The sequence below is a fragment of the Drosophila suzukii genome, unplaced genomic scaffold, assembly GCF_043229965.1.
Source record: "Drosophila suzukii unplaced genomic scaffold, CBGP_Dsuzu_IsoJpt1.0 scf_4, whole genome shotgun sequence".
In the NCBI taxonomy this organism is placed as follows: domain Eukaryota; kingdom Metazoa; phylum Arthropoda; class Insecta; order Diptera; family Drosophilidae; genus Drosophila; species Drosophila suzukii.
The window spans coordinates 5531307-5556959 of record NW_027255927.1 but is presented as its reverse complement, the minus strand read 5'-3'; the positions used below and the strand labels follow the sequence as shown (position 1 = coordinate 5556959).

At 38.9% G+C, this 25653-nt stretch overlaps 2 protein-coding genes across 9 annotated transcripts in view; both read left to right on the top strand.

Moving 5' to 3' along the window:
* LOC139354879 (gamma-interferon-inducible lysosomal thiol reductase) overlaps positions 1 to 25653 on the top strand; it is a 207375-nt gene that overhangs the window by 43712 nt on the left and 138010 nt on the right. The window lies entirely within an intron of this gene.
* Positions 553 to 25434, top strand: LOC136117341 (uncharacterized). Its single transcript, XM_070999118.1, has 2 exons — positions 553 to 16383; positions 16672 to 25434. Exon 1 carries the CDS (start codon positions 5248 to 5250, stop codon positions 6889 to 6891), a length of 1644 nt encoding a protein of 547 aa, XP_070855219.1. The 5' UTR covers positions 553 to 5247; the 3' UTR covers positions 6892 to 16383; positions 16672 to 25434.

Sequence of the window (25653 nt, the reverse complement as noted above, 5' to 3'; positions counted from 1 at the left end):
GGTGAGGCCGCGGGTTGGAAGCAAGTTTGATTAATTATGGCGGAAGGATCTGCCATTCCGTTACGATGTAGGATTGGTGGGGCAAGTGAGAGGATATTTCCTCTCGCTGCGGGAAATAGGTGGACACCAAGGGTTCTGCCGCTTCGCTTTAGAGTGCTAGGGGGCCACGCGAGAGGATCTTCCGTATCGTTGCGGGAATCAGTGAGACACGAAGGGTTCTGCCGTTTCGTCCTAGGCACGTTGATATGTTGCGCATGCCGATTGTAATCCAAACGGCAGTACCCTCCCCTCTCCTGGCCCCGTGAACGCCGCGAACTATCTACTTGTTTCTTCCAGATGAATTTGCCAGTACCCATCCTTTAAGCCCAGGCTGCTGATAAAGCGTGCTTTTCGTAGATGGCCCAGGATGCAGTTTATATTTTTGAACTTTGATTCACTAAGAGCAGTACAAACAAGTGGCCCAAACGATACCAAACACGTGTTTGATACGCGCGGGCCCATTTTTATTTCGGGCAAATACGGTTCGCAAGGAAGGTACATAGAACAAATAAAGACAGGACAAAACATAGATCAACAAGACTAAAGCAAATGAGCTAAGATTTTAGTTTTTAGTACAGGGATAGAAGTTGAGGAACAAATTAAATGGTAAAGGATGTTATAATTATTTGAAAGAACGCGAAAGGGCTCGTGCTGACTAAAATTAGATGAACATCGTGGCAAGTTGATAGGGTAGTAGTTTCGGTCAATTCTAACAGGAACATTGAAAGTTAGGCGGCTTACCGAATCTACAGAATCAATATCGCCTCTGATAAGATTATTCATAAAAATAGTACCAAGCATAGTTCTACGGTTTACTAGACTAGGCAAATTACTCGAGTAGAACTGATCCCACTTCAAACCACGTAAGGCAAAAAGAAGAAATGGTTTCTGTACGGACTCTATACGGTCAATGTGCACTTGATACTGAGGACTCCAAACGGAAGAACAGTATTCTAAATTAGGACGGAGGGTAAATAACAATTTGGTAGTGTATGGATCATCAAATTCTTTAGACCAACGCTTTATAAACCCAAGAACACTCATAGCTTTATTTACAGTAGAGGTTATGTGGGAGTCTAATTTAAGTTCAGGATCTAGGAGAACACCTAAATCGTTTACTGAGTATATTCGGTCCAGGGACATGTCTGAAGGGAGTAACTCATGAACGTTGGCGTACCCCTATAAAATGTCATAACATTGCATTTAAGATAGTTTAAATTCAAAAGCTTGTACTGACACCATTCCTGGAATCTATTAATGTCTGACTGCAACCAGAAACCAGACTCAATATTATTATATAAAAACAAGGAAGAACGCTATAGTCGAGTACCTCGACTATCAGATACCCGTTACTCAGCTAAATAGAGATATGCAAGCAGCAAAGCGAGATTAAAATGCGCCACCTACCGGCGGTACACAGATTTAAGCGTTATGGGCGTTAGAGTGGGCGTGGCAAACTTTTTTTGGATCAATCGTTAGGTATTAACAGAGAGTGAGTTAGAATAGAGGGAAGATCATTTATAAACAGAGTAAACAGCAAACGGCCTAAATGACTGCCCTGCGGCACTCCAGATGTTGTTGGAAACAGCATTTTTAAATAAAACCCTCTGAGATCTACCATTCAAATAACTTGAAATCCAAGTTAACAGATTATTCGGAAACCCGAGCTGATCTAATTTGAAAAAAAGAAGAGAGTGGTTTACAGAGTCAAAGGCTTTACTAAAATCTTTATATATAACGTCTGTCTGCAATTTTTTCTTAAATTCATCTATTACAAAAGATGTCAATTCGAGCACGTTAGTGGTGGTCGATCTTCGCTTAACAAAACCATGTTGACACTGAGATATTCAAGAGTAGCACAAATGTTCCAATTGAGAGGTAATAATGCGTTCAAATGTTTTAGGAATTGCAGAGGAATCTCCACCTCTATAGTTCTGAACATTAACCGTCGCACCCTTTCTGTGGAGTGGAATAATAAAAGAATCTTTCCAGATAGTAGGAAAAACAGATAATGAGATAGACAAATTAAAAAGTTTAAGAATGGGTTTACAAATAGTTTGGGCACAAAACAAAAAAAAAAACGGATGGCCTACCCGACTTTTTGTACTTTTTATAGAAGTTTGTTTTTAAGTTTCTAAGTCTTTGCAACTGATTGGTAAACCAATGAGGCCTGTCTAACTTAGGAGGAAAACTATCAGGAACACATTCACAGATAAAAGAGTTTAGGACACTATAAATTAGTTCCGTAGCACTTTCAATATCCAAGCAATTATATAAATTTGTCCAGTTATATTGTGAAATCAAGTTGTTGAGTTTACTAAAGTCACATTTACGAAAACATCTACTTTTAGTTGGAGAAAGTAAAGGAGAGAGGGTATCAACGCAGGGAAGACAAATTGTAAGTTCTAATGTGGGATGATACCGGTCTTCTGGCACAACTAGTGGGTCAATTCTAGATACCGTTACTTCAGACGGATCTATAACAAATAGTCATGGTCAGATAAAGGGGTAGAGACAAGTGAGTCAGTGGAAGGGGACCAAGAAATGTCATGGAGATTGAAATCACCCAAAACCAATTAAAAGATCCCTTTCGGAAAGATGAGGTAGAACAGTTTTTATTGCAGACAAATGTTGCTCATAAATTGTTAAGTCGGATCCAGGTGGAATATAAGAACAAGTTACATAAATAGATAAAGATTTCAAAGAATCTTTAACACCAACGAATTCTATGTCACTGGGATTAATATTCTCTCCGATGTTAAGGTAGAGGTAACGGCAATCAGCATCCACCCTCCCTACGAGGAGTGCAATCAGTTCTATACGTATTAAAATCTTTGGACAGAACTTCAGAGTCTGATATCTCCGGTTTCAGCCAAGTCTCAGTAAAGGCCAGAATGTATTCAGAAAAGGCAGAGGAGTCAGCATAAAGCTTAGGTAGCTTCACATTAAGTCCCCTAACATTTCGATAGGCCAAAAATAAACTGCTCAGTTTTTTGGCGCAGGTACTGTCGTGGAAGGCCTATTATTAGTTCTCCGTCTGTTTGGAACAAATTCTTCAATGACCAGTTCATCATTAAGCCAAAAACTTTTAGAATTTAGTACATTAAATACTTCCGGAGGAGCATATATTTTAAATGAAGATATCCTACGAACATATGGAAATTTAAACTCATCCACTGTGATGTTTTGAGATGGGAATTCCTGTTGTATAAATTCCAAAACATCTGCAGATGTGGTTTCAGGTGTTAAACGAGACACAAATAATTGCTTTCTATATGTAACAACCGAGAGGCTCTTTCTTCCATTATTAGCAATCTGAACATCGTTCGTCTGATTATCGAGACTAGGGACTCCTATAGAGCTAACTTCACCAGTAGGCACAGAAAGCTGCGTAGGGTTAGGCTGACTAGCAGAAACAGGGAGTCCTCCAGAGCTTTTGGTACCTATGGGTACTGCTGTCAGTGAAGCTTTAGGTCCCCCAGACCCAGTAGATGCCGACATAGCTGCCGTTACCGATCGGGTAAAAATATTTGGAGCTAAGTTGGGATTTGGAACTGATGCCTTTACGGGAGCAAATTTTGAAGGAGCGGTCTTTTTGCGTTTAGGTGACCCTACTGACATTTTTTTATTCTCAAGGTCCGCCTTAAACTCTTTAAAATCAGCAACTACGCTCATAAGCTTATCAAAAAGTTTCATAAAACGATCATTGGTCAGCGCAACATAGCCATCCAAATCACGGTCTATTTCAACGCAAGAGGCACAAGTCCACGAAAAACCAACACGCAGATCAATAAAATCTTTTACTCTGCCAACAAGTCCAGTACATTTTGGATGTATGACTGTAGTGCAGAGACGACAGTAAATAAAAACGTCATTAGGTGACGATCCGAACTGACAATCTTTCTTGGAACAAAAAAGAGCCTTTTTTAAGTATTTAAATTTAAGAAAAAAAAGTTATTTATAAAACCAAAGAATCAAAAGAATTATAAATAACTCACTTAATTTGACACTGGGATCAAACAATAAAAATGTAGACACACAAAAACACAAAAGTATAAGAGCGCGAAGAGACTGCGAAAGCGAGAGAGCGCGACAGAGTGGCTGTCGACTGAGCGTGAGCACAAACAAAATATACACGACAACAGTTGAGACGACAAGAAACAGGAGACAGATTACAAGAAAGTTATGGGAAACAACAACAAAAGCTATTGAAACAAATGCACCGCAGCGTACATGAGTTACAATAACAAAATGCACAGGCTAAAAACAGAGTTAGGTTTTGTTAAGAATTCTACAATAAAATAGACAATTAAACACAAACAAACGATTTAAAACACAAGCAAGGCTTGTTATGTTAGACTAAGTCACAAAGCAAGGCACCAGTAACACAGATATTAATGACAAATTGACAAAAATCACAGAGCACAAGATAAACCCAACCGGTCACATGCGACGCTAAATCGATGCTGATTTCATCATAAAAACCATTTCGCAATAGTTCGGTTGGCTGTACTAGCTGTTTCATTGGCTGGTCCCTCAGTGATGATTGTTTCTGTGCTTAAACCCGATTATAAAGCGCCTAGTAATTCGTACCCCGCCATCGCCAAGTTAACAAACATTTTCAATCTGGTACCGGATTTTCACATGAGTAGTCTTTTATTATTGAGCCGATAAGGATACATCCAAGATTGGTTTGCAAAATGATTGGCTTGTCACTTCCTAAGTCGATGGTACCGTGTCTTGTCAGTCGCGCATACATCTCAGCACCGAGAAGCAAATCTACTTGTCCAAGTGCCCGAAACTAGGGCTGCCTAATCGAGTCCATAATTTATGCCCACATAAGACTTTAATTTCTATCTGAAGTAGAATCTTAAGATCCCGTGGTGTTGAGGGTCACCCGATTTAGGAGTTGTAACCTTGTTGTCACTTGGTATTTGTTGACTAGTGACTTGAAAGCAAGTGAAACTTCGCGCAAAAGAAGTCTCATACTGCAACAAGATATGCATGCGAAGTTGGTGTTCCTTTCAAACAAACAATATTAAAGTCCTTAATTCCTTACATAAGTCCGACCATCCGATATATTAAATATTTATTGCCTATCCGACAGTGTGACCGTATATATTTACAATCTTAATTGGTTCCTAAATTCCAATTTGATTCCAATCCGTTTCCTTACATCAGAATTAAAATTCTAAATTATTTAACGTCATGGCAACATCAGTAAAATCCGCTTTAACCCGATTTATGGCCACAGCTGACTGTCTGATCCACTTTGAGGCCACTGTGAACGCTCCAGGTGCTCCTACACCAACGTTATCCGCCTATAAAATCCGTCGCGATCATCTCAATTCCTTGTGGCAAACGGTAAAGGCAGCATACGACATATGCTCCGACTGCATTATAGCTGCAGGCGAGAGCGCCGCAGACACAAAATCCATACTAAAGTCCAAGTATTACCAAACGTACTCCACTTACGAAATATTTGCCGCGCAGCTGATGGAACAAATCCAAAAGGGCTCCTCCCAAATACCTCAAGCTCCAGTAACTCCGTCCCAAAATTTGACGTCTTATGGCTGTCGGCTCCCTCCTATCGACACAGAGGTTTTCTCTGGCGATTATCTTCGCTGGCCGACTTTCCGGGACCTTTTCACGGCAATATACATAGACAATCCGAGTCTAACGCCCGTTGAAAAATTATTCCACTTAAATTCAAAAACAAGTGGCGAAGCTCATTCCATAGTTTCAAGATCCCCACTCACCAATGATGGCTTTCGCTCAGCCTGGAATAACCTAACTGAGCGTTTCGAAAATAAGCGATTGCAGGTGAACAGTCACCTGAAAACACTTTTCAATGTGCAATCCATAGCACAGGAGTCGGGAGCAGCCTTAAAGGAACTTCAACGCACTTTTCAAGGTTGCTTAACTTCCTTAAAATTTTCCGGTGTTAATATTGAGAATTGGGACCCTATCCTGGTTTATATCTGCTCGACAAAACTACCAAAGCTCACTCTCTCATTATGGGAGCAATCCATCCAAAATAAAGCCGAAATTCCTACGTGGCTTGAGCTTGATGCATATTTGACGGAGCGCCATCTAACTCTTGAGGCCGTCGATAGCTTCCGATCTGCCAATTTCCACCACGTCCAGTCCAAAGACACAAATCGAGAGGCAGAATTTCCAAAAATAAATTCCTTCAACACAAGGTTAGTTCCGATAACCAAAGGCTGCGATCTGTGTTCGAAGAAGAACCACCCCGTGCGTATATGTCCACGCTTCCTACAGATGACGGTAGAAGATCGCTTAGCCTATATCCAAAGGAAGCAGTTGTGCTCCAATTGCTTTGCAAGTAGCCATCAATTCCGGGATTGCACAAGCGCTCACAACTGTCTCACTTGCCAAGATCGGCATCACACATTGCTGCATCGAAACAGCGGTCCTACTACTCCGACGATTCCATCCGACCCTCCAAGGCCAGTATCCGCCTCAGTTCCACACATCCTTTCGTCCTATTCAACGCAAGTTTCCGTACAAAAAGTTCCTCCTAAGAATGCTCCATCCGAATATTGGGTTCCATACCCCGCCTTGGATGGCAGACGTACTCGAGGTATTAAATCCTACCAATGCCGAGTCTGCCAAAAGATCCATCCTCTACGGAAGTGCCACCACTTTCTACGGCTAAGCCCCCAGAATCGGCTTCAGGAAGTACATATCCAGAAGTACTGCTCCAATTGCTTGGCTCACAATCATTCCAAGGACTCCTGCCGCAGTGGTCATCACTGCCACAAGTGTGGAAAGGCCCACCACACTCTCCTACATACGGACGACCGATCTATACTTCCAACATATTCCTGAGCCTACTATCCTGAGGTTCTTGCTACGGGTGTCCTCGCAAGGGGGGGGAGAATGTTCACGCCAAAAGGGCGTTTAATTTCAGGAGGCAGTGTCGAGCGGCAGTTTTATCCAGATGTCTACATCTCGCGCGCTCGCACTGCCGTCCGCTCCCCCTCTCCATCTCTCCCCTAAGTCTCCGCTCTGCTCTGGAGCGCTTAAGTTAAGTTAGGCTTAAGCAGTTCTTGATTCAAAGTGATACAATAAACATCTACGCACGTCGCGTAAAAACCCCAAAAGTACTCCGGTGATTTTTGGGTATCAATCAATCTTGGGGCTGCAACTATTTCAGCGATCAAGCCACCCCGCCCCAACAAGAGAGAATGATCGAGCGCGTGGCTTACGCTTTGGGGTTACCAGAGATAGATAACATTATAATACTGTGTTTGGTATATTCTAAATTAAATGGGGTTATTCATAGACATATTCAATTCGCCCCCTTAAACAGCATTGTAAATAAAATTTAAATAAATATAACATGTTTCAACTCATTCCAAGTGGCTTGTGCTAGCTTAATTATTCTTTTAATTGTTGCTATTTTTGCTTGTGTGTTATTTTCCTTGTTTAATATAATTTATTATTTTATAAGCGTAACAATCTTTTTTATTATGCCGTTGTTTGCCATAGTGATGACACTTGATATTAAATTGTCCCTTTCCTTTAAATGGCTTGCAAATTACACTGTAATTTTTCCAAAATGAGTTTTTTTTATAGCTGTTGTAATTATATATCATAACTTTCCGACTTGTATCACTGGTATCGTTTTTGATTTTTATCACGTGGTCAAGCAATCTTTTCCTTACAAAACTAAATTAAGATTTTGCTCAGCATTGCACTTATTAAAAGAGTGCCTACGGTATGCTATCAAAATGCTCCTTGCACAACGCTCTGCTTTTTCCAGGAATCGTCGACCTTTTAAAACATCCAATTCGGCGAATAGAGCCTTGACTCTGAGTTTCTACACCAAATACCTCTCCCCCTTAAAAGCCTTTATGTTGCGTTTTGTCTTTTCCATTGTAATTTACACACTCACACATACAGCTATATGTATGTGTGAGAAACAGTATTTCACAACGTTATGCAAACCAAAGCGATTTGGCGAACTAATTAAAATTATACTGATCTGAATATATTAGGCGTAGCCTGGCCCATTAAATATTGAGATTCCAAGTTTAAGTAAAGAAGTCAGCGTTATTTTGTATTCAATGATGTTTTTGTTTATTTAGCGCAGCACAACCAACAACAGCTTACGAGATGGGAAATAAGAGAGTTGGATTGACCGCGTAATTTACGCTTTAGTGTTACCAGAGATCGTTGAAATTATAATGCTGTTTTTGGTATAATCTATTATCATTCTTAGACATATTCAATAGTTGCTAACCTGACACGCAAGGGTGGCCAACTGCGGACACATAACTTTCTGAGTCAAAGTCACCGTTACTCTGACAGGTGAGTAAGGTTAAAGTTTGCCCAGAAGCGGTGCAAATCTCCGACGCGGCCTCCTACAAACCGCATGCCACGCGCGGCTTTAAAATAATCATCTCGGATCTTGTTTGTTCACCGAATCTGCATCGCCAGATTTTTACGTAAGTGAGAAGCTTTTACCACTATAATGATTTCTGACATCTCAAACTATAGCTTTTATAGTTTCCGAGATGGCAGACCTTACTTGCTTACTTTAATTACTACTGGGCGCCTTGTCGCAGTTCTGTATAAGTTGTGTCGGTTGTAAGTTATGCTCTGCTCATGTTGAGAAACATTGTGGTTGACCCATGTTGAACAACCTTGGAACAGTTGGTTGGATCCAACTGTGCTTCCACAATTTCCAACCTGCATTCCGTCGTGCTCTTACCGTAGAGGCAGCTAATGCTCGGTCCTTATTTTTGCTTAACTTCGCCAGCGTATAACAGCTTTAAATCCCAAACTTGAATGGAAGAATAGCCTATAATCAACATCGGCTAAAAATAAATGTTAAAAAAGCAGTAAACTAAAAACAAGGAAGCCCACGATTTCTTTCATAGATACAAACCTGGAGTTTTACCTTAAAAACATACAAATGTATAAGGCCCTCTTGTACATTACAAGCACACAAACCTGAAGTTATAGATTGAAAAAAAACTTCCAGCAAACTGTGATTAAACCTTTAACTTTTGATCACATACAACTTGGGCACGTCTTAGAGCAACAATAGCTGCTGTCCGTCGTCGGAATGTACATCTTGCGCCACACCTCAGACACCGTAATCTGTGTCGTAAAACATCGCCTAATCGTCCAAGGAACACGTCTATAAAGGTTACGTCACGCGCGTTAAACCTAGCTTAAACTTCGCTTCTAAGCATTCGGTGAGCTAAATATACATTTTACAGTAGATCTACACAAATTTGCAAGTCTGTATACAAGTCTACAATTTTACTTTTGCTATACATTTGGAAAATGAGTGTGAGTTGTTAAGTAATTTAGCACAAATAAGGCGAACTGTACGGACGCCTGGCAGTTCCTGAATAAGCAGTGAATTCGCGAAGTAATGGCACTGCGGAAAGAGAGAGCGAGATAGTTTTGTGAGAAGGAGCGGAGAGAGACGACAAAGCAAGACAAAACAGCTGAAGGAGCGAGACCGCGGGAGACGAGAAAGCGCGCCGTAAGCGAAGGAAACAACGGTACATCGCCGCACTTTGGACTTTAGTGGGGTGCCGTAAGCAGAGGGCGAAAGGTCGAACGTTAAACCCGAGGGCGAAATGGAGAAGCCGAGGACTTACGGTAGCTTGATTAGTCATCGAGAAACAGAACGCGAGTGAACAACGTCAAGCGAGTCAAAGTCAAAGAGAGACAGCCGTGAATGTCGGCAAGAAACAAGATCGCTACGTCGAGACTTTTGGGACAGCATAACTGATTGTGGCCCCCGACGTTTATCTGGAAAGCGCAGTCCAAGACTACCTTGAGTGCGGTATCGGTGGAGATCTATCTTAACGAGAAGCCGTTAGGCTCGGGAAGAATATTCAGCCGATTCTAACGTGGTGTTATCTGTGGCGCCGGTTGTCTGGAAAGCGCAGCCGTTAGCTATTTTGAGTCCGGTTTCGAAGGCGTATCCCGCTGATTCTGACGTGGAGTCGATAGGATACGGTTGTCTGGAGATCCCATTAGTCCGGTATCGGAGGCGATTTGCACAGAGGAAACTTGGTCGGCTATTACGAGGACTGCTCTAGCTATGTCGGACGGTTGCCCGAATAGTTTGGCAGGAATTGTGCAGACGTAGCACCGGAATCCTGAGAGCCAGAAACCCAGTTACAGCAAGGTTACGCAGAGCGATCGCAGAGCCAGTACAGCGCAGCGCGAGAACATCGACGAGCACTCTAGTCTGAGAACGGTGACGCTTTTTAAGCCCCAACAGCCCAACTCTTCGTTATTTCTTACGAGTGAAGGAAAATTTATCCGGAGCAGCGGAGGGGACCAAGAGCGGAGCACAGCGAGAAGCATCAGCACAAAAATCTCCAGCACAAGATAAATTCATAAATGCCTCATTACCCGATTTCTTAATTGTTGTTACTGGTAAACGTGCGGTCACGTTTACTATAAATTTGGTGGGACGAACACACAAATTTACAAAGCTAGTCGCACAAGTCTCGCAAACCTAGAAAAACAGTTACTTACACTTGCTCGATTTATGACTCTTTATTATCAACCTGAATAAACAGATCGTCGACATTTCATTTCATTGATTTAGCTTAGAAATTTCATATGTCTGAGAAAGAAAAGGTACAAATTCAGCGTTTCAATACCCAATGGAGTATGACTCGTATTAAACAAATCCTGGGTCCAATTAAACAAAGATCAACGGCGGATTTAAAATGCTTGGCAATACTCGAAGCCTATTTCAAGCTGGCCCCGACGTTGCAAGCTGAAGGAATTGGATGCCGAGGAGATTGTGCTCGATTCTCGTAGAGAAATAGAGTAATTTTTCATCGGAACAAAGGTATGCATCCGGGATCAACTTGGCCCTGCTGCACACAGTAGTGTGATTGGCGATATAATTGTCAACTACTCTGTATATCAAAACATAATAACATCAAATATTGATGTTGAAGGAAATCAAAATCAACTAGTACCCATCGCAAAATGCGACCAATTATTTGAATAACTGTGTGGACCAGCCCTGGAACCGTCAAGGCTTTTCAAATTACATCGAATAGGTCCTAGAGCGACTCAGACCTTATATATTTATTGATACCATAGGTACACAACTAAATTTGTACACCTACCATTTCTAGTTTTGAAATATGTGGCTTATATAATTGGACTTATCTTTAATATTTTCGCTGAAACAGACTCTCAATACATTCCGGCACGCCAAATAATGTATTTAAGTATTTAAATCATCCACATCATAAAAACAAGAAAGGAAGCTAACTTCGGCAAGCCAAAGTTTCTATACCCTTGCGTTTCGTTCCAGTCGGAACGAATTTTATGAAAAGAGCTTTTCGATTTAAGGAAAACTAAAAACAATTTTGAAAACTTTACTGAAGTCGAAATATAATTATTTTGACATTAAATATCCGATCGTTCCTATGGCAGCTATATGATAAAGTCGTCCGATTTTTTAAAAATTTTATTTGAAATTTTGAAATATTTGATGTTCCCAAGTGTAGATGTTAATATGTCAAACCCATAAAGTATGTATATTTTTGATCAGCATCATTAGGTGAGTGGATGTGGCCGTCTGTCCGTGTGATTGCTGTGATCTCGGAAACTATAAGAGCTACAGGGTTTCAGATTTAGATTCCTTATTTTCGTACGCAGTGCAGGTTTGTGACGCGAACATGCGAATGGTAACTAAAATGTATTTGTCTCGTCAATACCTATCGATTGACCTTAAAAAATATTGCCACGCCCACTCTAACGCGCACAAACGCCCGTAACGCTTGAATTTGTCTGCCGCCCACATAGCCATATATTGAGATCGGGGGTAGGTTGCGCATTATAATATCGCTTTGCTGCTTGTTCATCTCCCTTTTGCTCCCTTTAGTTGAGTAACAGGTATCTGATAGTCGAGGCACGCGACTATAGCGTTCTTCCTTGTTTTTTATAATATCTGCATCGCTGTTGATCAATTTATGTTTTTTTTTAAAGTCAAATTTTTTATTTTAAAACTTTTTCATATCTAATGAGCATGGAATTTACAATGGTTGGTTGCATAGCTCAGATGTTTGCAATTTAGTTTGGGGTGAGCTAAAAACGAATACATATTCTCTTTTGGGATTAAAAGTTCTTGTTTAAAGATCCATTAACTCTACATAACAAATGGGTTTATTTTCTGTCAAGATATAATTGATCAATAAAAGATTTATCCTACTTTTAAGTACTTTTCCTTAAACTGGTATAATATTAGCATTATGGTATTCTACAGGTATGCTACAGAATGGGTTCTAAGTAATATGTAGTCTTTGAGAATCTTAAGGCTTCTTTGGTCGCACTAGTGCCCTTAAATGCTTTCTCAGCATAGCCGCCTTAAGGGGGTAACTGCGAATTTATTATTTTGCGAACCTATATTTACTATTATTATAAAGGGGTTGTGACATGGGGACATACAGTTGGGTCAAAATAATAGTAGTGCCGTTCGCGTAGAGAATTTTTTCTCAATATTTTCTCTATTTCTTCGCCAATCTAATTATTTTTCACTTAGGTATCTGTAATTATCTGCTCTCTAAGAATGTGCACGGTAATTTCGGTTCTCATACCTCTTTGTATTTATTTTTGCCTTCACTTGCAAAAAACCGCGCGTTTGACTCAGTCAAATAATATCAGTGCCAGAGAAATTATCAAGAATAATTAAATTTACTTTATTCTTAACAAGGTTTGTGTTGCTTAACAGTACATGTAGATGTTAATGAATTGTACATAGGTATTTATTTCTATTGTTTAGCTTTGGTAGAATCATCTTATATGCGGTGGTATAAATTTGTGTTTTTTAGAAATTGTATAATTTTTGATGTTTGGTGGTGTGGGATTTTCACTTAGGTATCTGTAATTATCTGCTCTCTAAGAATGTGCACGGTAATTTCGGTTCTCATACCTCTTTGTATTTATTTTTGCCTTCACTTGCAAAAAACCGCGCGTTTGACTCAGTCAAATAATATCAGTGCCAGAGAAATTATCAAGAATAATTAAATTTACTTTATTCTTAACAAGGTTTGTGTTGCTTAACAGTACATGTAGATGTTAATGAATTGTACATAGGTATTTATTTCTATTGTTTAGCTTTGGTAGAATCATCTTATATGCGGTGGTATAAATTTGTGTTTTTTAGAAATTGTATAATTTTTGATGTTTGGTGGTGTGGGATTGGAAAGTGATTCTAGTGGGTTGGTGTTATTAAATATTTGTTGTCTTTGGATGCTTAGCGCGTTGCAAGTGGAAAGTAAGTGTCTTATTGATACAATGTCGTTGCAGAATGGGCAGGTATTGGTATGGTTTGGATCGATGTAGTGTGCGTGGGTTATTTTGGTGTGTCCAAGTCTGAGTCTTGTTATTTTAATCTGGTCTAAACGTGAGATGGATAAATGGTTGTTCTTTGTGCTTTGGTAGCTGTTGAGTTGGAGTTGGTTAATTGACTGGTACCAGACTGATGTCTTCGTTATGTATGCTAGTGTTTTTGCTTGGTGTGTGTTTTTTACATATTTTAGCATGTCTTTTGTGTTAAGATTTTCAATAGTTATAAGTGGTTGTTTAATTGCGTCTTTTGCTAGGGTGTCCGCCAGTTCATTTCCTGGTATTCCTACGTGGCCGGGTATCCAAAGTAGTTTGAATTTGTTAGGGAATTCTTGTAGCAGGTTGCGGGCGTGTGAAGTGTTATGTTCAATATTGCTTGTGTTTTTTATTGCGTCGATGACAGAGAGAGGGAGAGTCAGAGCATATGCAAAACTTGCCTCTTTTGTTTTTTAATATTTTGAGTCCCTCCACTATTGCTAGAAGCTCAGCGGAAAACATTGACGAGTAGTGTGGTAGAAGGCCTAGTTTTATGCAATCTTTTTCGTTTGTGATTGCGAGGCTGGTAATTGTGTTTGTGTGCGATCCATCTGTGTAAATGTAAGTGAATTTGTGATTGTCTTTGGGGAGTTTTTGGCGTTAATCAGAGATATTATAATTTTTGTTGTTAGGAGGTCACGTCTATCTTCTAGCGGGTCTGCGCGTGCTTCGTACAGGATGTTGTCGATAGGTGTCGTCCTGAATGCGCAAAGAGCAGTGAAGGCAGTGTTTATCGTTGATTTTACTTTTCGTAATGTTGTTTGTGGTCAATATCCGTAGATTGGAAGGCCGTAATCTGTTTTTGCGGTGATGGTTGCTTTTGTGACGTTTAGAAGTGTAGACGTATTGCAGTTTAATTTTGGTCTTGAAAGGCATTTTATTATGTTAATTGATTGTTTGAGGCTGTGTGAGAGTAGTTCTGTGTTCGTTTTCCACCTGTATTTGTTATTGAAATGTACGCCAAGTATTTTTAGTGAAGTTTCGTTTTGTATTTGTATGTTACCCGTGGATAAAGCGCAGTTGCAGTTGTGCTTTCTGCAAACGTGTAGATGTTTACATTTTGTGATCGAGAGCTTGGCGCCAGAGTCTTCGGCCCAGTCTAGTATGGAGGTTATGATGGGGTTAAGGTTTATGTTGAAGTTTTTTCTTTTTTTTAGTTTTAGTATCAAGTTTAAGTCGTCCGCATATGCGCTTAGGCTAAGTTTTTCTGTTAGTTTGTTGTTTGCTATCACAAAAAGAATCACGGAAAGTGGAGAGTGTGCCGTTTTGGATGGGCTGAAAGGAAGAGAGGTCGGAGTTGATTTGAACCAGTATTTTTCTGTTTGTCATACAATTTTTTATGTAGTTTCTTATTTTTGGTCCTGTTTTCCAAATGGCGAGTTGATTGAGTATGGAGTGGATTCTAATTCTGTCGAAAGCTTTTGCGAAATCTGGGGATATGATGGATGCGTGGTTTCTTCTTGAGATAGCTCTTGCTCATAGATGGTCTACTAACAGTAGACTGTCCATAGCTGATTTACCTTTTCTGAAACCAGTTTGACTGTTTTGGATAAGTTTTTCGTTTAGTACAAACCACCACAGTCTTTTTGCTATAATTTTATCCAGAGTTTTTGATAGGCATGAGTTTATTGAGATTGGTCGGTATGAATTTAGGTTGGTTTTATCTGTGTTTGGTTTTATTATTGGTATTATCAGACTATTTTTGTAGGCTTGTGGGATGTAGTTATTTAGTATTGAGTTTTGGAGGTTTATTACTCTATTTTTTGTTGTTTTATCTATGTTTTTTATCATTGTATAGTTAATTCTATCCAGTCCGGGTGTATTTCCTTTTAGTGTGTTTAATGCTGCTGAGAATTCTATTGGTGTTATGGGCTTTTCTATTACTATTGCTGGGAATGTATTGCAGGGTGTGTGTGTGTTATTAAGTGATGTTTGCTTTTGGTGTATGAATGTAGTGGTAAAATTTTTGCTGAATAAGTCTGCGATTTCTAGTTTGTGGGTGGTGTTTTGATTTGTGGTTGGGTTCAATATGCAGTGTATATTTTTTTGAGGGTTGAGTCCGCAAAATGGTCGGATATTGCTCCAGATTGTTTTTGGATGTGTTTCGGGTGAGATTTGGAAAGTGAAGTTGTTTATACTTTGATTTTTATCTTGTTTTAGTTTAAATAGTGCATTTGCTTTTTTGTACTTCAGGATGTTTTCTGTAGTTATGTTTCTTTAAGATCCTTCCATTTCTTAATTTTGTCTACTCTCAATTGGCTAAGGTCCACCATGGTACATTTTGAATCTTTCTTATCGTGTGTGTTTGAGGTATTGCCTTGTGGGCGCTGGAGAGGATGATTTTGTGAATTGTTGCAGCTTCCTTGTTTATGTTGTGCTTGGCTGTCTATGTGCGGAGTATTCTTCAGTTAGCTTGCCAAAATTTTTCCCAGTTTGCTTTGTCGGATAAAAATGTACACAGAGAAAATTATGACGTTCTGAAATTGAGTATTTGTATTCTCAATTTGAACATGTACTCAATTTAAGTACAAAATTTGTGGAAAAAGCTCATGTTGAGAAAAGCTGCACTCATTTTAAGAAAAAGGACTTGAATTGATCGCAAAATTCTAGGTTTGAGGAAATGTGTTCTTAAATTTCCAACTTGAGAATTAATATTCTTATTATGAGTAACCGATAAACTCAAAAATGAGTTGCGAATTCTCATAAGGAATTCTAGAGAATTCCGTTCTGCGAACGAGACGAGACATGAGCGGCCTTAAGTTCATTGCGTATGTGGTTGTCTCTCTCTCACTAATGGGTGTGTAAAGTGGTGCGCGCCGCATTTGTGTGACTGTCATTTGCCGTGTGATTTAGCAAAGTGAAGACGTGCGCGTAACTCAAAGCTAAAAAACTATTTTAGTGAATTGGACATTCGTACGACCCTTCCGTACCTCGAGGGTAAGTTTTTTAATTTAAACTGTATTTATAATGTGCTAAACAATGATACAGTAACCAAACACTGCAAAAATATTGCCAAAGCGTGTACATTAATATGTTTGTATGTGTGATTGTAAGTGGCGTGATGCAGTCTAGTTTAGTTAGTTTATACGTACATTGTACATACATACATACACATATAATTAAATATAATATTAAATGTACATTTAATAACATTCTAATTTTATTGTTTCATATATATGCATATATATTTACAATATTTGCTAACAATAACGTTTTCTATTTCAGCCTCTTTGCTCTTCGCTAGACCAGACAGCTAAGGGAAAAAATAATAACCTAGAACACGGAACATGTATATATATAACTGTATTACAAAATAAAATAAAAAAAATATTTTACCCTTTTTTCTGGGAATGGGTGGCGCGGGTTTAAGTGCAAAAGTTATTCATTTGAGAATTTAGAAGTTCACTATCAAGAACTTGTTTCTCATTTTGAGCGCTGGAAATTTCTCAGTATGAGAAAAGGGGATACTCGTTTCCAAAATTCAAGCTAAATTATTTCTTAAAATGAGTGCAGTTTGTACTCATATTGAGGAAAATTGTTCAAGAAAGAGCACAAATGTACTCAGTTTAAGTACAAATTTTTTGAGAAATTTGTACTGAAAGTGAGTTTTTTGCACTCAATGTGAGAATTTTTGTTCATGCTGAATTTTTGAGTACAAAAATACTCAATTTGAGTGCAAATTACTTGAATAATTCTCTCTGTGTAGGCTTACGTGGAGTGACTTGGCGGTTCGATGTGTTGGAGGTGAAGAGGGTAAATTTTATGGGGAAGTGGTCGCTGCCAAACAGATTATCTTCTGTTTGCCATGTGCTGTCGATTAGTAGCATTGGGCTGCTGAAAGTTAGATCAACGTTTGTGAGTGTGTTGTGTGTGCTAAAGTGAGTAGGAAACATGTCGTTTAATAAAATATAGTTTTATTGGGTTATAAATTTCCCCAATATTTTTCCCTTTGAGTTGTTTTGATTTGAGCCCCAGTTTTTGTGCCAACCGTTAAAGTCGCCAGTGATCAAGGTGGGTATGTGTGAGGTGTCTAGTACGGCCTGAAGGTTTTGCAGTGAGAAAGATTTGTTAGGTGCGATATGGGCTGATATAATTCTGAATTTAAGTTTGGAGTTCAGTTCCATGCATACCGCGTTAAAATCATTGCTAAGGGTTATTTCTCGAGCTTGCAGTGATTTGTGGGCTAGGAGACCCACGCCACCGTGGGAGGATGAGGTGTTTCTTGAAATAAGTAAATGGAAATTTGAATATGTGTTTCTTGTAAAGATATAAGTGGTGTGTGTTTTTTAATGATTGTTGGAAGTTCGCAGTAGTAGTTGATATATCCATTCATATTCCATTGTATAATCTTCATAGGTTGGTTGTTAGTGTCTTGTTTTTGTCCTTGGAGAAAATACGTAGTTTCAGATCTTGGGTCCTTTCGCTTGCCATGTTGTCTTTTCAGGTGGTAGGGGGGTCGATATCCATGTTGATAACATCCGTTGTTTGGTGAGCGGGTGAGGTTTGTAGGGGTGGTGTGGTGTTTGTAAATTGAGTTGGTGTGGGGGTGTCTGTTGAGAGGTCTTGGTATGATATTGGTTTTCTTTGTTGATGTTCGTGTGTTGCTTGCGTGTCATTGTTTTGTTTTGTGTGCTGGGGTGTGGGTGTTCATTTTGTGTTTGTTGTTGTTTTGTTGGTCTGTTGTTTAGATAGGACAGATGCAAAGCTGTTGCTAAGATGTTGGTTGCGACGAGTGTAATATAGTTTTGTGATCCACTTTTTGTGTAGTTTTTATTGTGACCAGTTTTTTTTGTTTTATAAATGTTGGGCAACTGCGGTCTAGTAGGCTGTTTTTTTTTTCGAAAATGTGTTTGCAGTTATTGCAGCATTTTCGCTGTTGCATTTCTCATTTTCTTCTGTGTGGACTTTCTCGGAGCAATTCTTGCAAAGTTCTTCGGGGCTTTTACAGGTTGGAGTCGGGTGTCCAAATCGTAGGCATTTTCTGCACCTTAATGGGAGTGGGATGTATGCGCGTACGCGAATCTTTTCGTATCAAATGTTCAGGGAGTCTGGGAGAGTAAGGGTTTGGAATGTTATTATAGTTAAGGCAGTTTCTGTTAAAGATGGATCTTGTTTTTTTTTGGGATTTTTCGCACTTCAGTGACATTTTGAAATTTTAGTTCGTTTTGTATTACAGTATTGCAGTATAGGACCTCCTTAGAAAAGTTTAAAGTCTTGTGTTCGGTGGCTTTTACTTCAATGTCTGCCATGTTTTTATTCTAAGTAACTTGTTAGCCTGTAAATTGTTCTTAGTTTTACCCAATAAGTAGTAGTTTGCATAACTCTACTTCTCCTACGCATGCGAAATCAATGGATTTTTTTAATTAGAAAGGGTGATAAATTTTCAAAAGATTTATTGTCGGTTCTGTTGACTACAATGTGTTTTGGTTCGCTTAGGTGTTTGTTGTACATTGAATTTCTACGTATGTCAGGTGGTTTTCCATTGTTGTTGTTTTTATTAGGCTGGTTGTTTGTTGTGTTTTTTGTTTTTGATTGTTGCGAATTTTGTTTTGTGCACTTGTTTGTTTTTTTGCTGGAAAGCTAGAGGGAGCTGCTGTTGGCGATTAGCACTACGGGAGCTCAGAGGTAACACGTCTTATCTCCAAGAAGTTTGGGGTGAAAATGATATGTTATTTAATAGTCCCTATCATTTTTAGATTTTTGCTCGACAATTAGTTCTGGCTACATGGGACGTGGCAGACACTGTACTGCCGAAAGGCGAGATCTGATTAAAAAATTGATTTCTGCTGGAAAGACTTATGTCGAAGTGCAAAATATTTTTGGCTGCTCTCCAACAATGGTTAGAAATGCTATTAAATATGAGCCAGCAAATGAAACGCGTGGTCGACCCAAATTATTGGACAAAAGATCAATAAATCGCTTAACAAGACAGGCAAGAATAGAGCCTTTCGCGTCTGCTGCATCTCTGAAAAAATCATGTGACTTAAATGTATGTTTGGAAACGGTAAAAAGACGGCTTAGAGATAATCACATCATTTCAAGAAGTCCAAGAAAAGTGTCCTTACTCACAAAAAAACATTTGTGGTCGGATAAGTAAAAAAAGTTTTGTTTGGAGGCCGTTTTTTTTTTTTGCTCTCGGCAGTTTATGTGCGTTTTCTCCAAAGTATACGGTAAAAACGTAAATCATGGTAATTCATCCAGCAGGATAACGATCCAAAACATACAAGTAAACATGCTAAGGAGTGGTTCCGCAGCCAACCAAGTAAACCTCAATCCTATTGAGAATTTATGGTGAGACGTAAAAAGACCAATCTCAGAAATAAAACCAAGCAATATCTTTCAATTTTGGGAAGCTGTACAAAGGACTTGGAGCTGTATTCCTGTAAATAGATGCCAATACTTGGTTGAATCCATGCAAAGGCGCTGTGCAGCTGTTATCGCAAGCAAAACATAAAACATAAATATAGATCAATTATATACATTATAATTCAACCTTTAAACGTTTTTTTTTGCTGTGAACATTCTTGAAACGTTTCAATACTATTATTCTGACAGAACAATTTTTTGTAAAAATCACTTTTTTAATCATATGAAGTAGTCGTTTTGTACTATTAGTTAAGTTTCAATGAAAATTATAGACAAAATTGTAAAAACATTTCTAAAGTTTTTTTTTGGGGCTACTAAAAAGCCTCTGTGGGCACTACTATTATTTTGACCGCAGCTGTAGATCTGTTTGTAGTCAATCTTCTGACGGCCGCTCCAACAACAACAATAATTACTACAATACTAAGTCAGTCTGATGACAGTGCAGACTGGCATTGGCTGGGGTAGCTCAACGCACAGTGGTTGATATCATAAGCCAAAAATAAAAAAAAGAGGCCTGACTTTTTGTCCTTAAAAAAATTGTTAACAGAGCAATGAAACGAACTGTATTTCTCATTTTTTTCACTCTCACTCGTACGCGCTACTAATAGCGAGTAAAGGTCGAGATATGTTCACGGACGTCGATGTTTTTGGCGATAAATAAAAATAAAAACTTAAACTTAAATAAAAACTTAAAAAAATCAAATTTAATATGATTGTTCATTATATACATGGTCCAAAGAAAATAACACTTCTTTAGGATATTGAACTATCCTTACTTTACTTTCCTTTCTTTACTATCCCGAACTCTACTATATATATATATATATATGTATTATTTACATGTTTGTTTTTGTTTAAAAAGAGGAGCTTATCGACAACGGTCGATGATAGTTGCTTGCGACGCTAATTTATAAGTTGTCCAAACTGGACTTCGCTACCCTGTAAAAAACTGGCTTATTGAACAATAAATGTAAAATATATTAAGGTTTACCGTCCAATTCTCCAGCGGGTCCATATTATGAGGAGCCTTTTGTTGCTTTTTTTTATCTTCTCTGCCAAAAATCCATACAAATCTGGTTCTTCTCGGCGGGCGGTTTCTTTTTTAAACATTGGTTCTGCACATTTTTAAGCAGCTAGTCAGCATTCATAGGATTGTGGAATCTTACCTCTTAAATCTTGGGTCTAATATAGTTGTTATCCTTGTAGGCCTCCTAGTTAAGTCGGCTCTTCAAATGATTTCTTAAAAACAAGCAAGTATCAGCCCCTCCAGTTGTCTTCATTTTCTTACTAAGCGTATTCCTTTTAATATTAAAGCCTTGCACTGTCGGTATTATTAGGGATAAGGATACATCGATTTAAGATTAAAAAAATATGATGCCATTCTTACCCTTCAATGAAACTTATTTATTAATACTAGTGAATGTTTTCTTAGTCTATGTTTCAAATTTGAGCTGCAACTTTTTGCAACTCTCTCGCTTTTTTGTGTTCGCGCATATTTTATGTATTGTTGTATTCGTCATATTCGCTTGTGCTTTGTTATCTCATTTGCCCAATTGTAAATTTTGAATTAAAATTTTTAACTTGATTAAACTTTTTTTCTTAATATACATAATAATTCATATTAGTGCAAACTATCACGCATTAATATTTTTGAGATGTAGTGGTCAGTAATAGGTTCATTTGCTGATAAAGCTAAAAAGTATATTACTACCTAAAACATTGATTTAAATCTTATGATAACGAAATTATTGAGCGCACCAGAGAGTGTGCGAAGGCAACTACTATATATAACCGCAGAATTAAAAATCTGCTATGATGGTCTGATCGTAACGAATGATATACAAATTAAAAGGTATCGCAAAAACTAAGAAGATTGCATACCAAGACTTTAGAAATTTCAACTCGCTTGGGAGAAAAGCGGTGTGGGTTTGTATAAATCTCGTTTTAGCAGAAAACAAAAAAAAGCAGATTTGAAAGGCTTGTATATTCTAAAAAACTAATGCTACAGAGTTGTGTTACATTTCTCTAAAAAGGTAATTTAACTTGCTAAATACTCTACCTATGCTGAAATTGTCTGCATACGAGGGCAGTCCGATAAGTACCTTATCCTTACCGCCCGATGGCGTCACTATCGCAAGAGAAATTTACTATCGTGTAGTACGTTCTCGTAGACGGCTACTGTCGAAATTTCAGCCGAATCGGACTTGTAGTTTTGTTTTGACTGCGTGTGGAATCGGACGTGTCCGCGGATTTTAGAAAAATGGAGAAAGAGCAATGTCGGTCTGTGATTCGATTCTTGTTTTTGGAAGGGAAATCGCGCAGCGAAATCAAAGAGCGCTTGGATGCTGTGTACTGTGACTCTTCTCCTTCGACGGCGACCGTCAAAAATTGGTTTAACGAGCTTCAACGTGGTCGCACGTCGGTTTTTGATGAGCCACGCCCAGGTGCCCCGAAAACGGCTAACACGGAGGACAACGTGACAAAAATCCACGATCTCGTATTGGCAGACCGCCGATTAAAGATACGCGAGATGAGCTTCTTACGCAGCGCAAGTTTGTTTCAGCAGAGTGCCCCGCCCACATACCGCCCAAAACTGTGGCTCCTACAGTTTTGATGCTAGAATAAAAATTGTAACTGAAATGTATTGTTCTCAATACCTATCAATTGACCCAAAAAAAAGTTTGCCACGCCCACCCTAACGCCCACAAACTGCCCACAAACTTCAAATCTCGGATATCTCCGAAAATATCAAAGATAGAAAATTGGGATCTGACATTTAGATTCCGTAACCTTGAGCGCAGCGCAAGTTTGTTACGCGAATATGTCACTCCCACTCTAACGCCCACTCTAACCGACGAAACCTGTGACGCCCACAATTTTCATGATAGATACAAAATTGTAACTGAAATGTATTGGTCTCGTCAATACCTATCGATTGATTCAAAAAAAGTATGCCACGCCCACTCTAACGCCCATAACGCTTAAATCTGTCTACCGCAAGTAGGTGGCGCATTTCAATCTCGCTCTGCTGCTTGCATATCTCCATTTCTCTTTGGTCCCTTTAGCTGAGTAACGGGTATCTGATAGTCGAGGTACTCGACTATAGCGTTCTTCCTTGTTAGGTCTTTTTTTAATAAAAAGGGAAGCATTAAGAAGTTGGTTATCGACTAAAACTTTTTGTAATAAATAAATTATAAAAAGCACAATAAAATTTGATGTTATGTTTAAGAGTTATCATAACAGAAGAAAGCATTATAGCTAACAGCAGAAAATACCAGCAGAAGCAGTGAAAAGGCCAGAAAAGCAAGCATGAGGAAGCTATGGAAGGAGGTCAAAATAGTCGAGTCGAGAAAAACACCTCTTCCCGCATATATGAGTATTACAGCAAAAGTGAATGGAACTCCCATTTTATAATTGCTTTTTAAAACAAGAAAGGAAAGTTGCTTCTGACTGAAATTATTATACCTTCGGCAAGGGCATAACAAAAACTTCTGATATCAAACAAACACATTTCATTACATGGTAAGAGGTCGTGGCGATCACGCACCATCAAGGTGGTGTTTTTGTTTAATAAAATTTAAAAGGAAAAACAGAAAAGCTTTCCTGAGCTACTAAGCGTTACAGAATGTGACACTAAAGTTTCGCTACAAAGTTTATTGGACCGATGTAACAGGTAAACACAATAAGTCTTATAATAACCTCACAATAATAGGAAAATGGGGCTTCGATGACAGTTCTGGACACAGTTAATAAAGGCAAAAATTTGAAGGTAACTATTTGGAAGACAGTTCCTTATTTATCACATCATAAGTTCCTCTTCAACTAATAGTAAAATCTGATAATGATAACGGACAGAACTTTTTTCGAAAAACCCGCGACCATCGTCTACCCGTTATTGCCGACCGATTCGAATTAAATTTTAAAAGGAATCCGTAAATTTAATACAAAATGAAGAAGTCAGAGATGACCGTTACGAATTTGGATGGTCACCATTACATGCCTATATTTGTTTCTTTGAATATTTTCTTCACCTTACTTATAAACTTGAAATCAGACAATGGCAAATAAGAGGTAAAGAAAATAAAGTACTATTTCAGAGAAGGAAATCAAATATTCAGTTCGAATTTAGAGAAAAAACGGGTCTCATTGTCCATAACCCAAAAGTAGGTGGTAGTGAAAAATCAAATGATGGCAACACTGCAAGAAAATTTTTCCATAATTCCCATTTATCTGCAGAATAACTGGCATTGAACAACATTTAATTGAAAATTTGTTACGTACGCCCTCCACATAGAAAGATTCACTTAGAGAAACAACGACGAATCTGTAGCCAGGGGGAGGGGTGCATGTGACTAACCAGACTCATAATGGTAAAGGTAGAAGAAAATGCAATTCGGCAATTCCCGGGTGTCGCGTGGCCAAAACAACGGCCATGATCGATCTACTGGTAACCATACTCCGGTAGCTGGCAAAGGGCAACAGCCGGCCGTTGACTCCCAAGATAGCAGATATCAAGAAACAGTAATCCTAGGTGGGAACACCTAGTTTATCCGATCCATACCGACAGCCAAGTAAAAGCTCTAGTCTGGTATAAAAGACCGTAGACAAATAGAGAAAGGGGGAGAATCCATTTGGGTGTCTTGCTGACGGAAGCCGGCAGCTCCGAGGGAAGGCGACTTTCCCAGGGAGTAGTCGACCACGGAGTCTTCTGCCACCAGGACCAGCCACCACATCCAACATTCCTTGAGGAGAACACAATTGCAGTTTGAAAGAATCTTAAGTGTCGAACCAGCGCCGTCATTGTCATCAAAGAACGTGGAGAGGATCAACAATAAGGACGACATCCGACATACTGTGATGTATGAAATTTGTTCAACAGGAGCCATCCGTTCAGAGGCGTAACGACCCATAGCGTACGAGCCAACCGAAGCTAAAGTGAACTCATGAATAACCAAAGACCAATATTCTCAAATAATACAATTGGATAACAAGTGAAAATCAAAAAAACATTGGAAGCATTCAAACATGCATTGAAATATACTTAAACCAACCGAATCAATAGACAAAGTGCGAATCATGATGAACAATTAGAGAGGACGAATCTCTCCAGCAGCCGTTGAAGAAGTCACATGCCTATAGCATAATATATATATATATATATTGTGTTTAAGTGAATTGGTATACTTAAGAACAGCCGTATTTTGGTGCACGTATATTTATATATATATATATATCCAATATAATATTTTCCAAAGCCCAGGACCCGGAGCGTCAAGATCTCATCGCCCAGAATTTAAAGAGGGGGTAAGTTTGCCGGGACACGGTTCCTTTCTTATAAACATAAATAATAATAAAATATAAATATTCGTGCAGTATTCTACAGTTTTATAGACTCCTTTAATATTTTTCAGCGGCGGGTATCAGCCCGCAAGAGGCCTCACAATTGCAAGAGGCCTCTGAGCGACGTTTGTAGTCGTGAATAGTCAGTATTTTGCTGATGTGTGCACCTTCACAGGTGATAAATTCGATACTCACCGCTAACAGAATAATTGTCAATTAAATAAATCAATGGACGCAGATACATATTACCTAATAAATGTATAATGTGAAAAGAATTAGAAACCATGGTATGCTAGAACTCTAACAAAGGGGGTGTGCTGACGAAAGGAGTGGAGTAGGTCGAGAACAATGACATTACTTTCGACGGACAGCCTTGACAATAGGGTATCGTATTGCGCGGCTCGCGACGATCCATTGGCACACGAATGTGTAAAGGGGAGGGAATATGGCCAAAACACAGCCCGATCGTATTGTGATCAAGCGACAGCTAAGCTTGTGGGG